The sequence below is a fragment of the Carcharodon carcharias genome, chromosome 13 (assembly GCF_017639515.1).
Source record: "Carcharodon carcharias isolate sCarCar2 chromosome 13, sCarCar2.pri, whole genome shotgun sequence".
In the NCBI taxonomy this organism is placed as follows: domain Eukaryota; kingdom Metazoa; phylum Chordata; class Chondrichthyes; order Lamniformes; family Lamnidae; genus Carcharodon; species Carcharodon carcharias.
The window spans coordinates 121,191,946-121,205,861 of NC_054479.1; the positions used below are offsets into that span (position 1 = coordinate 121,191,946).

General features: G+C 41.2%; 1 protein-coding gene across 3 annotated transcripts in view; it reads left to right on the plus strand.

Annotated features, from left to right (window-relative positions):
- Window positions 1-329: 329 nt before the first annotated feature.
- rint1 (RAD50 interactor 1) overlaps window positions 330-13,916 on the plus strand; it is a 55,220-nt gene continuing 41,633 nt past the window's right edge. The window contains exons 1-4 of one of the 3 annotated variants that reach the window (XM_041202502.1): window positions 906-1,039; window positions 3,773-3,875; window positions 8,319-8,560; window positions 10,251-10,424. In XM_041202502.1, the coding sequence (XP_041058436.1) occupies window positions 8,469-8,560; window positions 10,251-10,424 (266 nt within the window). In that variant the 5' untranslated portion in view covers window positions 906-1,039; window positions 3,773-3,875; window positions 8,319-8,468. Of the gene's footprint in view, window positions 577-792; window positions 1,040-3,772; window positions 3,876-8,318; window positions 8,561-10,250; window positions 10,425-13,916 lie in introns of those variants that run through there. The other 2 variants (XM_041202501.1, XM_041202500.1) reach the window with 2 other exon arrangements.

Below are 13,916 nucleotides of genomic sequence, written 5' to 3' on the forward strand. Positions count from 1 at the left end.
AGCCATTACTGGTGATGGACATTGAAGTCCCCAAACAGGGTCATTAATCTGTGTCCTTGCTTCCCTCAGTGCCTCTTTTGAGTGGTGCCCCACATGGTGGAATACTGATTTATCAGCTCAGAGAGGGTGGTAATCAACAAGAGGTTTCCTTAGCTTTGTTTGACCTGACGCCATGAGACGTCATGAAGATTCCCAGGGCAGCTCCCTCCCGAATGTATACCACTCTGCTACCACTGTATTGTAATGGGTTAATAGAATAGTTATAGTAATGAGTGATGTAGGCCATGATGTAACAGTGACATTAGCAATCATGCTACAGCAGACGGAACAAGCAGTACTCAGGGGAGATGTGCCTACTCAGTAGCCCATCTTGCACACACTGTCTACAGTGTAAATAAACCAGTTTGAAGTAACTACCTCAGGCAGGCTACCATCCCTCTAGATAAGATACACCACATCGCCAGTACGTGAAACTGCTAGCTTTGATTCACCCAGTTCGGTTGAAGGGTCATGAGGACTGAAACGTCAACTCTTTTCTTCTCCGCCGATACTGCCAGACCTGCTGAGTTTTTCCAGGTAATTCTGCTTTTGTTTTGGATTTCCAGCATCCGCAGTTTTTTGTTTTTATTAAAAAGCTAGCTTTGTTAGGTCTGTCATGCCAATGGGACAGGACATTCCCAAAAATGTTGAAAGGCCAATGGCCTGAAATATTATTCCCTCCCCACTGATGCTGATCGAGCGTTTCCGGCACGTTCTGTCCTGAAGTACCCTCCCGCCTCCCCTCACCCCCTCATTGCATGGATGAGGCCTAGTTGATGCAGCCAGCCTGTAACGGTCTCCAGGGTAACCGTGCGGGTGCCCGGATGTGGTGACGTGACATGCCGTTGTAATGGCGGCGGAGGGTGCGGAGAGCTGTGATATAACGCAGTATGTGGCCGAGTTCGTCGAGAAAGAGTTCGGGAATGACCCGAAATCCTTAAAGAAGCTCCCCAAAATAACAGAGGAGCTGGCACTGTATAAAAGAAACCTAGAGGAGCAGGTACGGCGCCTGGGCCTCGGGGAATCCAGTTGGGTTTATCAACTTGCAAGCCTCTCCTTCCCAAAACATATCTATCAAAATAAAAGCCATGTACACTTTGAATGAAAAGTAGCAGCCTTTAGGCAAATAAATCTAAATTTAGCACTGTCAGGAGTCTCAGAAATAAGGCATTGGGTCAGTCGTGAAATCGGAAAGGTGTTTACTTGTGAAATGTATGTTTTATGATATGTTCTCAATCTTAGTGTTCCATAATTGAAACGTGTGGACACAATATCTGACAGCAGTTTTATATGAGAGAAATTGCACAACTATAATATCTGGCTAAAGATTGTGAATCCAGTAGAAACTGAATAAGTTTGTGTCACCTGGTCAAAAGGGAATAAGTGATTGACTTTCTGTTCACAACTGTGCGCTTATTAAGCGGATTTTGTATTACTTACGGTCGTTGGACACTTGTGTTGGTGTATCTGACTCGTATAGTTGTTTCAATTTTAGTTATACTTGTACTTCAGTTTGCACTTCTCATTTTAGGGCCTTGGAGTGAGTCATTGGGATGCTAATGTGCTGTTAATGGAAGTTATAGTGAATAATTGCACTAATTTGGAATTCTAAAACAGAGATATTAAACTATCACTTTTTGTTATATTTTCTGCCAAGCCATTGCAGTTGTCGGTGACTCTTAAGAACCCGTGAAAGTAGCTTAGTGACCATTTCTATTGTTTTTTAATTTGGTAAAATGTGGTGACACATTTGTTACATGCTCCAGTTACTAGACATGACCAAATAGCTACTTTTTACTTCTGAAGGCCTAGTATCAATCAAGTAGGGTAAGACTGGAGTTGTATGCAAGCTGAACCAATGTGATTCAATACGCTCAGTTGATGCTGTTAATTTTTTAGAACCACATAATTCAGAGTTGTGTTAAGGTTGCAGTGGTATAGGTGTCACTCATTATTTGACCTGCATCCTTAATTGAGCGAGGAAGATAAAAGCAAAAAACTGCGGATGCTGGAAATCCAAAATAAAAATACCTGGAAAAACTCAGCAGGTCTGACAGCATCTGCGGAGAGGAACACATTTAACATTTCAAGTCCGTATGACTCTTTAACAGAAGTAAGGAAAAATAGAAAAGCGGTGAAATATAAGCTGGTTTAAGGGGTGGTGGGACAGGTAGAGCTGGATAGAGGGCCAGTGATAGGCGGAGATAGCCAAAAGATATCATAGACAAAAGGACAAAGAGGTGTTGAAGGTGGTGATATTATCTAAGGAATGTGTTAATAGGTGACATTAAGGGTAGAAAGGAGAACGAGCAAGGTACAGATAGCCCTAATGGGGGTGGGGTGGGAGGAAGGGGTTGAAATAGGCTAAAAGGTAGAGATAAAAAAAATGGATGGAAATACATTTAAAAATAATGGAAATAGGTGGGCAAAGAAAATCTATATAAATTATTGGAAAAAAGGGGGATCGGAAAGGGGTGGGGATGGAGGAGAGGGTTCATGATCTAAAATTGTTGAACTCATTCCCCTTCCCCCACCCCACCCCACCCCCACTAGGGCTATCTGTACCTTGCTCGTCCTGCTTTCTACCCTTAATGTCACATATTAGCACATTCCTTAGATAATATCACCACCTTCAACATCTCTTTGTCCTCTATTTTTCCTTACTTCTGTTGAAGAGTCATACGGACTTGAAACGTTAACTGTGTTCCTCTCCGCAGATGCTGTCGGACCTGCTGAGTTTTTCCAGGTATTTTTATTTTTGTTAAGAATCAAACCTGGTTGTTGTTCGACAGGACTCACATCGGTCTGACTGCAACTATATTTATCATAATGTAGCTCAGTTGTCACCTAGAAGCTGAAGAGCCTTTTGCTTAATAAAATAAGAAAAATAGTCCACCATTTGTTATCTTCTCTGTTCCTGTTCCTTCTGGGTACCTCTAAATGACATTACATTTAGATCTGTGGGATCGCACCGTGAAGTGCTGTGAAAACAGGGCTGGCCTTTGGAAGGACAGCAGTCCAATTGCTTTCAAAATTTTCTTGGGATACCGGTGCTAACTGAAGAACTTGGTATTGTTTAGCTGATAGTCGGTCATTTTTGCAAAACAGTTCAGGTGTGTGAGTGACAGACAGCATTGCATGGCTGCCAATGAGAGTTGAAATGTGCAATTTTGGCATGTTGGGGTGGTGCAGCACCATCCAAATGTGTTCAGCCTTCATCTTAATAGATTTGTTGAAATGGGCGATTGAAAGTAATATAGGGCTCTATTGACATAAAAGGAGACATTACAGAAGGTACAGAAGGCCATGATCCAAAGATCAATTAAATGGCTGGACACTGTTCAAAAATGGCAGGCAACAGAGCATAGGTAAGGCCAAGAGTCAGAGGGCAGAAGCCAACAGGTAGAGATTGGTCGATTCTTTTCCCTCAACGAATCTAACATGTCAATTCTATTAAAATAGAGACAGTTTACCTTGAAGAAATTGTTTTTTTTTAAATTAAACTGGAGCACAACGTCAGAAACAGTACACTTCAGTGCCACCTCCCTTTGAGATTGTATACAGCAGGCTCCTTTTGTGGAACAGTTGGATTGGAAAATCTTTTTGAATCAGTTCTCCTGGCTCTATTAGTGAGTGTATCAGTCTTAATTGTTGATAGTTTAAGACCTCAAACCTATTTTCAAAAGATTACACATTTGTTTTATTGATATTGCATATATTTTGTATCATTTAGCAAATATGGTGACCTGATCGCCACAAGTTTGTCGAGCGTCAAAATCCTATTGGACAGCACTGAGCTCAACTAGGGACATTCTCCTGTGATATGAAGTGAACCAGTTGAGTGTTTACAACAATCTGTAGTTTTCATATGTCATTTTTTTTGCTGCAAAGTCACAGATGGTCAGATTTATTGAATTTGGTTTGGAATTGAGAAAGTGGGATTTGAAATTAGCTCTGAGTTGCTATTTCAGTAACAGGGCACCATAATACCTAATTTAAGCAACTACATTGTGAACGTGTAACAATGCTAAGTCTGCTTATTTGGTATGCATGTTATCCGGAAAGTTCCTGATTTTTAAATGCTAATAAAAGTCAGTTGTAATTTTATGCATAATGTATTTTAATTCATTTGTTAGTGGCAGCATGATTGCTAGAGGAATATTTGTTGTGCAGTTTCTATTTTTCTATAAATGCCTGGTTAAAAAAACAGAGCTTTTTTAATTTAAGCACAAAGAAATCATAGCAGGAGTAAGGCATTCAGCTCTTTGAGCCTGCTCTGCCATTCAGTAAGAACATGCAGAATTAAGAAATTCCAATTCTCACTCTATCTCCATGTCCTTTGATCCCCTTAGTGTCCAAAAATAGATCTCTGTCTTAAACATACTCAACAACCGAGCATCCACAAGCCAAAGATTCACAACCAACGTACCCTCTAATTGTTTTTGCAGAGCGCGAGTGACTCGTTCAGGTGTGTGGCACCTTTAAAATTTTTTGCGCTGCTACAGGCACATGATAACTTAAAGGGGACAATTTTTGCATACCCTGTGCGGGAATCTTTGGGTAGTGGCCGTGCAGCTTAGAGAGAACATTATTTACAACCCTTTGAGTAAAGAAATTTCTCCTCATCTCAATCCTAAATGGCTGGCCCCTTCTTCTGTGGATCCTAAAATACCAAGCTGTCCAGCCAGGGGAAGTGTGCTCCCAGCATCTACTCTGTCAAGCCCCTTAGAAAATGTCTTTGTTTAAATTAGGTCATCTCTCATCCTTCTAAACTCCACGTCAAGCTTGTCCAACCCACGGGCCAAAGCCCCTCTATGTGGCCCCCGGAGCGTTTGTTGAAAATGCCGATAAGATGGGTCATTGAGTTTGAAGATTTCTGCAGGAGATTGCTCCTCCAATCACAGCCTGTTTCTCTTCTGTGTTTGCTGCTGGAATTGAGTTGGCATGTGAAGGGGTGAGGGTGAGTGGGCAGGTATGAGAGTGAGGGGGTGAGTTTGAGGATCAGTGGTGGTGAGTGTGAGTGAGTGGGAGAGTGGTTGGGGGTGAATGAGATGGTGGGGGAAGACGAGAGTGGGTAAGTAGGTGAGAGGGAGGGTGAGAATGAGGGTGGGTGGGCGCTTTACACACAGGTGACATTAGTGACTGCCCTTGACATCAAAGCAGCATTTGACCATGTAGTATCAGAGCCCTAGCAAAACTGGAGCCAACGGGAGTCGGGGGGGAATATTCTCTGGCTGGAGTCATACCAAACACAAAGGAAGATGGTTGTGGTTGTTGGAGGTCAATCATCTCAGTTCTAGGACATCACTGCAGGAGTTCGTCACAATAGTGTCTTAGATCCAAACATCTTCAGCTACTTCACCAATGACCTTTCTTCCATTGTAAGGTCAGAAGTGGGGATGTTCGCTGATGATTGCACAATGTTCAGCACCATTCACGACTCTTCAGAAGCAGTCCACGTCCAAATGCAGCAAGACATGGGCAATATCCAGGCTTGGACTGACAAGTGGCAAGTAATATTCATGCCACACAAGTGCCAGGCAATGACCATCTCCAGCAAGAGAGAATCCAACCATCGCCCTTTGACATTCAATGGCATTACTATCACTGAATCCCCCACTATCAACATCCTGGGGGTATGTTGACCAGAAACTGAACTGGACTAACCATATAAGTACAGTGGCTACGGAATCCTGTGGCGAGTAACTCACCTCCTGACTCCCAAAGCCTGTGTCCCATCTACAAGGCACAAGTCAGGAGTGTGATGGAATACTCTCCATTTGCCTGGATGAATGCAACTGCAACAACACTCAAGAAGCTTGACACCGTCCAGGACAAAGCAGCCCTTCCACAAACTTCACTCCCTCCACCACTGACAAACATTGGCAGCAGTGTGCACCATCTACAAGATGCACTGCAGAAACCCACCAAGGCTCCTTGGGCACCACCTTCCAAACCCACGACCACTACCATCTAGAAGGACACGGGCTGCAGATACATGGCAGCAGTTAGCACCACCTGGAAGTTCCCCTCCAAGCCACTCACCATCCTATTTTGGAAATGTATCGCCACTCCTTCACTGTCGCTGGGTCACAATCCTGGAACTCCCTCCCTAACAGCACTGTGGGTGTACCTACAGCACAGGGACTGCAGTGGCTCAAGAAGGCAGCTCACCAACACCTTCCCAAAGGCAATTAGAAATGGACAATAAATGCTGGCCTGGCCAGTGATGCCCTCATCCTGTAAATGAATAAAAAAAATACTTGAACCATGAGGTAGGTGGATTTTCAACTAAGATTATCTCTTACAGCACTATCCAATTTGTCTTGACAAAACTTAAGCGTTGCACATCCATCCAACTAGATTATTGACAACATTTTATACTGCAAATATCTAATCTAGATCCCTGTCTGACCTAATGTTTACTGTTATTACCCATCCAAATATAGGACTGACCATTCTTATAATGTTAATTGTAAGAGTGTGTGAGTGAGAGGGGTGTATGTGTGTGCACATGTGTGAGAGGGGATGTTTGAGTGTGCACTTGTAAGAGAGAGAGTTGAATGTGTGTGTATGTGCGTGTGTGTGTGAGAGAGGGGTGAATGTGTGTGCGTGTGTGAGAGGGGTGTGAGTGTGTGTGTACGTGTTTGAGAGAGGGGTGAGTGTGTGCACATGTGAGAGTTGGGGGAGTGCGCATGTGAGAGAGGAGGGGTGTGTGTGTGCCCGCGTGTGAGAGAGGGGTATGTGTGTGTGGGCATGTGTGAGAGAGAGGGGCGTGTACGTGTGCGCGCATGTGTAAGGAGTGAGTGAGTGAGTGTGTGGTTCTCATTCACTCTCACCCACTCTCAAAATGGGTGAGCACCCTGAGACTGGAGTGAGCTGGACACACGTATTCTCACCTTTTCACTCTCTAATTGTCGCCTTTATTTAGTACTCATTTTTAAAATTATCAATTTATTATGACTTTTTTTGTTCAGGTTGTTTCTTTTCATATGTCAGCTTATTTTTTGAAATTCCTGTTTAATGTTGTGGCAAACCTTATCTTTCTGAAATTTTCTCATCGCACTGCACCCCCTCCCCAATTGTGAGAAAGATTGAAACGCAACTCCCTATAAAAATGTTGGACAAGCCTGTTCTAGGCCTAGTCCACTCAATTTCTCCTCATGGGACATTCAGTCTGGTGGGCCTATGTTGCACCTCCTTTAAGGGAAGTTTATCCCTCCTTTGCTCTAATTGTTTGCCCCTCCTGCATGTTAACTTTCTGTGATTCATATACTGGACGTCCAGGTTCTTCTGAATACCAACATTTCCCAAAACATCCTGTTTTTCTAATTTTTCTACCAAAGTGGTTAGCTTGCTACTAACCCCCAAATGGAAAGAAAATTACCTATAAAGTTGCAATGTCTGAGCTGAGGAATGCATCTTTTAAATGGTATAAAAGATCAGAATAAACACTCCTAAGTCAGAACTTGGAATACAAATTTTCTTTTTGCTGAGGATTCAAACTAACATGATATACAGTTATAGTGAAAACACATTTCTCTCTATCTTTTTGGGTCACCCTGCAGTATCCTTGGCTAAGAGGGTGTTCAATATCCTTTAGAAGTGACACTTTGAAATCAGATACTCAGGTAAACAAGAACAGCCTGGAGTGACTGCTCTTACATTTTTGCAGCCCTATGAGAACCATGTGCCCTGTGTGCTGTACCCCAGCAATACCCCCTCCTCCCTTTCAAAACTTCTTTCCACCGGAGGGAATGGGGATCTTTGCCATGCAGCTGTTTGTTATCTAAATTTTATTTTCCGATGTGATGTAGAGCTCTTGGGTGTTGGTCCTCCTAGACAGAGGAAAACAACTGGGATTTCCAAGTTTTTTTATTTTCAAAGGAATGCTGGGTTGTCTTGAACTTTTCTAGACAAGGAGCTAAAAACATGATAATTTGAAATATCAAATCTTGAAATATCAAATCTTGAAGATTTTAAGCAATTATTTTCAATTTATATAATTTTAAAATGCAAGCTGATGAAACAGTATACAGAACTTTTGCAATTGAATTTCAGAAGCTTACTGTTTAAGAAGTTATCTCTTGTATAGTCTGTGGTTTTGCCCCAGACTGTTGACGCATCTTTGGTGGAATTTGTTCATGTGTATCTTGAGCCTATGAGTAAACCCCATCTCTGATCTTATGATGTACATTTGAAGTAAACACAGTATTACAAATTTTGTTTGTAATTATGAATCTTATCTTGTTTAAACTTTTGTATTGAAATTAATATAGGTTCTTACTGTCTCATCTGAAGTACCAAAGAAAATTGAAAATGCATACAAGAATGCTGAAAACTCCAAAAGATTACTGAGTAACTTACTTGAGAAAAACACAACCTTAACTAAATCCATCAGCAGTCATCTAGTAACAGCCCAACCATGGATGGAAGAGCTGAAGGTGTTGATTGGTCAGATTGAGGACATTGAGCGACACCTTTGGTACTTGAAATGGATTTCGCAAATAGAGGAGTTAAGGTAAACATACCTGTTTCTACTATGGTGGCTGATTAATAATGAAAGGGTGCAAAAGGTTCCTTTCCAGTAGGTTTAAAATAAATCACATTGATGAAATCTTACTAGAGCTACTAAAAGATTATTAGCATAAATGTAAAGAGGAGAATTCAGGGATTATGCTTGTGTAAGTCTATGGTGACCTGATGCTGCCAATATTCTCAACCTGTCTAACCTTTTAGGTCAACAGAAAACTGGTTGTGTCAATATTATTTCTAAGTACTGAGAAATTGTTAACTACAATATTTAGTTCAGTTCCATATGCCAGTCTAACTCATTTCATAGCAAGCTATTCTAAGCTTTTTCCTTGCTTGATCAAATTATATAGCTAAATTTTTATTCTCCAATCACAATTCACAGAGGAATATTCTTGATCTGAAGTGGTCTGTTTTGTGAATTATATTCTCAAGGTACTTTCGAATTAATAACCCAGTAAAATTAAACTTTGAGTCTGTAGAATCTTATCTACACTGATGATTGTACTTAGAATTTATTCCTCACTTCAAATCTCATGGTTAGGAATTAGTATCTGTGGCCTAGCCAGGATACAGCAGCTGCAAAGCTGCATAATATCCAGCTGAAAGTGATGAAGGATCCAGGCTTAACATTATTTCTTATTTTTACTTAATGTATTTATTCAGCAGTTTTCAGCAGAACACAAAAGTACATAACAAAAATTAGAATATACAGAAATTACAATATCTGAATTCTTAACTTGGATTTAATTGTTATTTCCATTGCTCCACATCCCCCTCAAAATAGCATGGCAGAATCGACCGTAAGAGATTGGTGGAGCCTTTGGCTAATGCTGATCATATTAAGAGCCCAAAGTGATCAAATTGGTATGGTTGCAGCCTGAAATTCAAAATAAGCTTGTTGTTTAATGCATATACTATTGAACGCATACAAGATCTTGTAATGCGAGAGCATATTGTAATAACACAGATATTTATTAGGTTTAGTGTTCTTACCAGCTAAATAAAGTGTATTATCTGAAACACTGGTCTAGATTATACAATGAGGGTGGACTCCCTGCTTTCAAGTGTAAATGTCGGGGACGAGCCACCTCTGGTTGACTGGCTTTCCTGGCTTTAATTTTTCGGCCTACAGGCCTTTAATTGTTATGAGATGAGACTTCTACCCCTCTTAAGGAGGATTGTCCCAGCCAGTTAGAGGCCAGCAGCATCATTGCTCCCAGTTGCTACTGGCAGCACTAGCAGCTAGGCCAAGGAGGTGGCTTTCAGCGATGGACCCAAACTTCTAGGTAAGCCCAGGATCTTGACTGGGCCAGGCTGGCAGGCTCCAGGAAGTGGGGTGAGGAGGCATGTTGGACAAGGCAGGGTTGGAGGGTGGATGAAGGGAGGGAGAAGAGTTGGCGGGTTCGGGGAGGAGCCTCTGATTGGCAGAAAGGAGACCTCCCCCTGGCCCCCCTCCTTCACTGGCCAGCATTTTTATTTTTAGCTACTTGGTCTCCTCTTTACAAAATATAGAGTGCCCCTAGTTTTGAAAAGGAATCACACCTAATGCCCACCATCCCACCTTTAATGAAACTCTGGTGATAACCTAGGTATGTTATCAAACTTATTCAATGTATTTTTACATTCTTGTGTTTAACATGTAGCAATTCTATTTTTATAATGTGTTATCTCCCCAGTGATTGCATTCAGCAGCACCTCATGACAAATAGTGTATCAGATGCTGCCAATACCCTGGTTTCCATGGCAGAATTAGATATAAAGCTTCAAGAATCATCTTGTACTCATCTACTCAACTTCATAAGATCCACTGTCAAATTCTGGCACAAAATTCTCAAGGACAGACTAACCAAGTAGGTTTTTATTTTATTTTAAAAATATACAGAATCATCTGCCAGTGAAAAGGGTTAGAATGTTATCAATGTTAGAGCATTGAATGTAATAGAATAAAGGTTGTCAAAAATTCAATTCCAGAGGAGAAAATAGCCGTATTTTTTTTCTTTAATAGGCTAACTTGTATATAAGTGTCTTCTATTAAAAAAGAGTTGTTGTTATTCCCCACATATCATGTTACATTTTTCAGTAGAATATCTATAAAAAGCTTTCTCACTTTATGATAGAAAAGCTATATGCCTGAGCTGTATTGTGATCCTCAACAGTTGATTATGAATGACCACTGGGAAAGCCTAGGGAGGTCACCTACCCATTGGTGAGTAGTTCCCTATTGGTTCCTTTCCCCCTAATGGCAGGGGGAATGGGAACCTGAACAGGAAGACAGAGGAGGGAGAAACAAGCATAGAAACGAAAGACAGAAAAATAAGAAGCAAAAGTGGAAGGTAGAAGAAACAAGGGCAAGAAACAACTGGCGTCATAGTACAAAATAAAGCTAAGATGACCAACAAGGTTAAAAAGACAGGTCTAAAGACATTGTATCTTAATGCGCGGAGCATTCGTAATAAGGTAGATGAATTAACAGCGCAAATAGATATAAACGGTTATGGTATAGTTGCACTTACAGAGACATGGCTTCAGGGTGACCAAGGATGGGAACTGAACAGGGGTATTCAATATCTAGGAAGAACAGACAAATAGGGAAAGGAGATCGGGTAGCACTGTTAGTAAAGGAAGAAATCAATGTAATAGTGAGGAAGGATATTAGCTCGGAAAATCATGGCATGGAATCTGTTTGGGTGGAGATAAGAAACACCAAGGGGCAGAAAACGTTGGTGGGGGTTCTCTATAGGCCCCCAAACAGTTACGGAGATGTAAGGGAAGGCTTTAAGCAGGAAATTAGAGAGCTGAGGAACCAACTAGAGAGCAGGCTATCCTAGATTGGGTATTGTGCAATGAGAAAGGCTTAATTAACAATCTTGTTGTGCAGGGTCCCTTGGAGAAGAATGACCATAAAATGATAGAATTGTCCGTCAAGATGGAGAGTGAAGAAGGTGAATCCAAAACTAGGGTCCTGAATCTAAATAAGGGGAACTACGAGGGTACGAGGTGCAAGTTAGCAATGATGGATTGGGGAACCTTACTAAAAAGGTTGACATTTGATAGGCAATGGCTAATATTTAAGGAACGTATGCATGAATTACAATAATTATTCATTCCTGTCTGGCGCAAAAATAAAACAAGAAACGTGGCTCAATCATGGACTACAGAATAAATTAGGGATAGTATTAGATCCAAAGAGAGGACATATAAAATTGCCAGAAAAAGCAGCAAGCCTGAACAGTTTAGAATTAAGCAAAAGTGGACAAAAAGATTAATCAATAAGGGGGAAATGGAGTACAAGAGTAAACTTGCGGGAACATAAAAACTGACTAAAAGCTTCTATAAATATGTGAAGAGGAAAAGATTAGCAAAGATAAATGTAGGTCCCTTACAGTCAGAAAAGGGGGAAATTATAATGGGGAACAAAGAAATGGCAGAAGAATTGAACACATATTTTAGCTCTTTCTTCACAAAAGAGGACACAATTTCCCAGAAATGTTAGGGAACTAAGGGTCTAGTGAGATGGAGGAATTGAAGAAAATCAGTATTAGTAAAAAATGGTGCTAGAGAAATTAATGGGGTTAAAGGCTGAAAAATCCCCAGGGCCTAATAATCTACACCCCAGAATACTAAAAGAAGTAGCCCTGGAAATATTGGATGCATTGGTGGTCATCTTCCAAAATTCTATAGACTCTGGAGCAGTTCCTACAGATTGGAGAGTGGCAAATCTAACCCCACTATTTAAAAAAGGTGGGGAGAGAAAAATCAGAGAATTACAGACCAGTTAGTCTAACATCAGTAGTGGGGAAAACGCTAGAGTCTATTATAAAATACGTGGTAACAGAACACTTGGAAACCATTAATGGGATTAGACAAAGTCAGCATGGGTTTATGAAAGGTAAATCATGCTTAACTAATCTACAGGAGTTTCTTGAGGATGTAACCAGTAGAATAGATAAGGGAGAACCAGTGGTTGTGGTGTATTTGGATTTCAAGACCTTTTGAAAAGGTCCTACAAAAGAGGCTAGTGGGCAAAATTAAAGCACATGGGACCCAGGGTAATATACTGGCATGGATTAAGAATTGGCTGACAGACCGGACACAGAGTGGGAATAAGTGGACCTTTTTCCGGATAGTAGGCAGTGGCTAGTGGTGTACCACAGGGATCAGTGCTTGGGCCCCAGCTAGTCACAATATATATAAATGACTTGGATGAGGACACCAAATGCAATATTTCCAAGTTTGTTGACGACACAAAACTGAGCAGGGTTCTGAGGAGGATGCAAGGAGGTTTCAGGGCGATTTGGACAAGTTGTGTGTAAGGGCAAACACATGGCAGATGCAGTATAATATGGATAAATGTGAAGTTATACGCTTTGGTGTGAAAAACAAAAAGGCAGAGCATTATTTAAGTGGTGATATCTTGGGAAATGTGAATGTACAAAGGGATCTTGGTGTTCTTGTAAACCAGTCAATGAAAGTAAACACGCAGGTGCAGTAAGCAATTGGGAAGGCAAATGGTATGTTTGGTCTTCATTGCAAGAAGATTTGAGTTCAGAAGTAGGGATGTCTGACTCCATTTATACAAGGCCTTGGTGAGACCGCACCTGGAGTATTGCATGCAGTTTTGGCCTCCCTACTAAGAAAAGATATACTTGCCATAGAGGGAGTGCAGTGAAGGTTCACAAGGCTGATATCGGAGATGGCAGGACTGTCGTATGAGGAGAGAAGAATGAGTTTCGAAGAATGAGAGGGAATCTGATTGAAATGTATAAAATTCTAACAGACTAGATACAGAGAGGATGTTTCCCCTGGCTGGGGAGTCTAGAACCAAGGGCCACAATCTCAGAATATGGGGATGGCCATTTAGGACTGAGATGAGAAAAAGTTTCTTCACTCAGTGTGGTCAGCCTGTGGAATTCTCTACCACATAAGGCTGTGGAGGCCAGGTCACTGAGCATATTCAAGAAAGAAATTGATAATTTTTTGGATACTAGGAGCGCTTCAAGGGGTATGGAGAGAAAACAGGAATATGGCATTGAAAAAGAGGATCAGCCGTGATCATATTGAATAGTGAGCAGGCTCGAAGGGCTGAATGGTCTACTCCTCCTAGTTTCTATGTTTTTATTTGTCTCTCGAGGTAAGAATATGAATGCATCCCAAGAGTAGGGAGAAAATGACCATTTTCAAATGAGTATAAATGGAGAAAGAATGAACATAAACTAAACTCCTCCATCTTTCAGCTGTGACTTTAACTGATCCCTTGTCTGCCCTCTGAGATCTAGTGACTCTATTTGAAGAAGACAGGAGAGTTCCCTCTTATTCTGATCAACATATAGCCCTTAACCAAC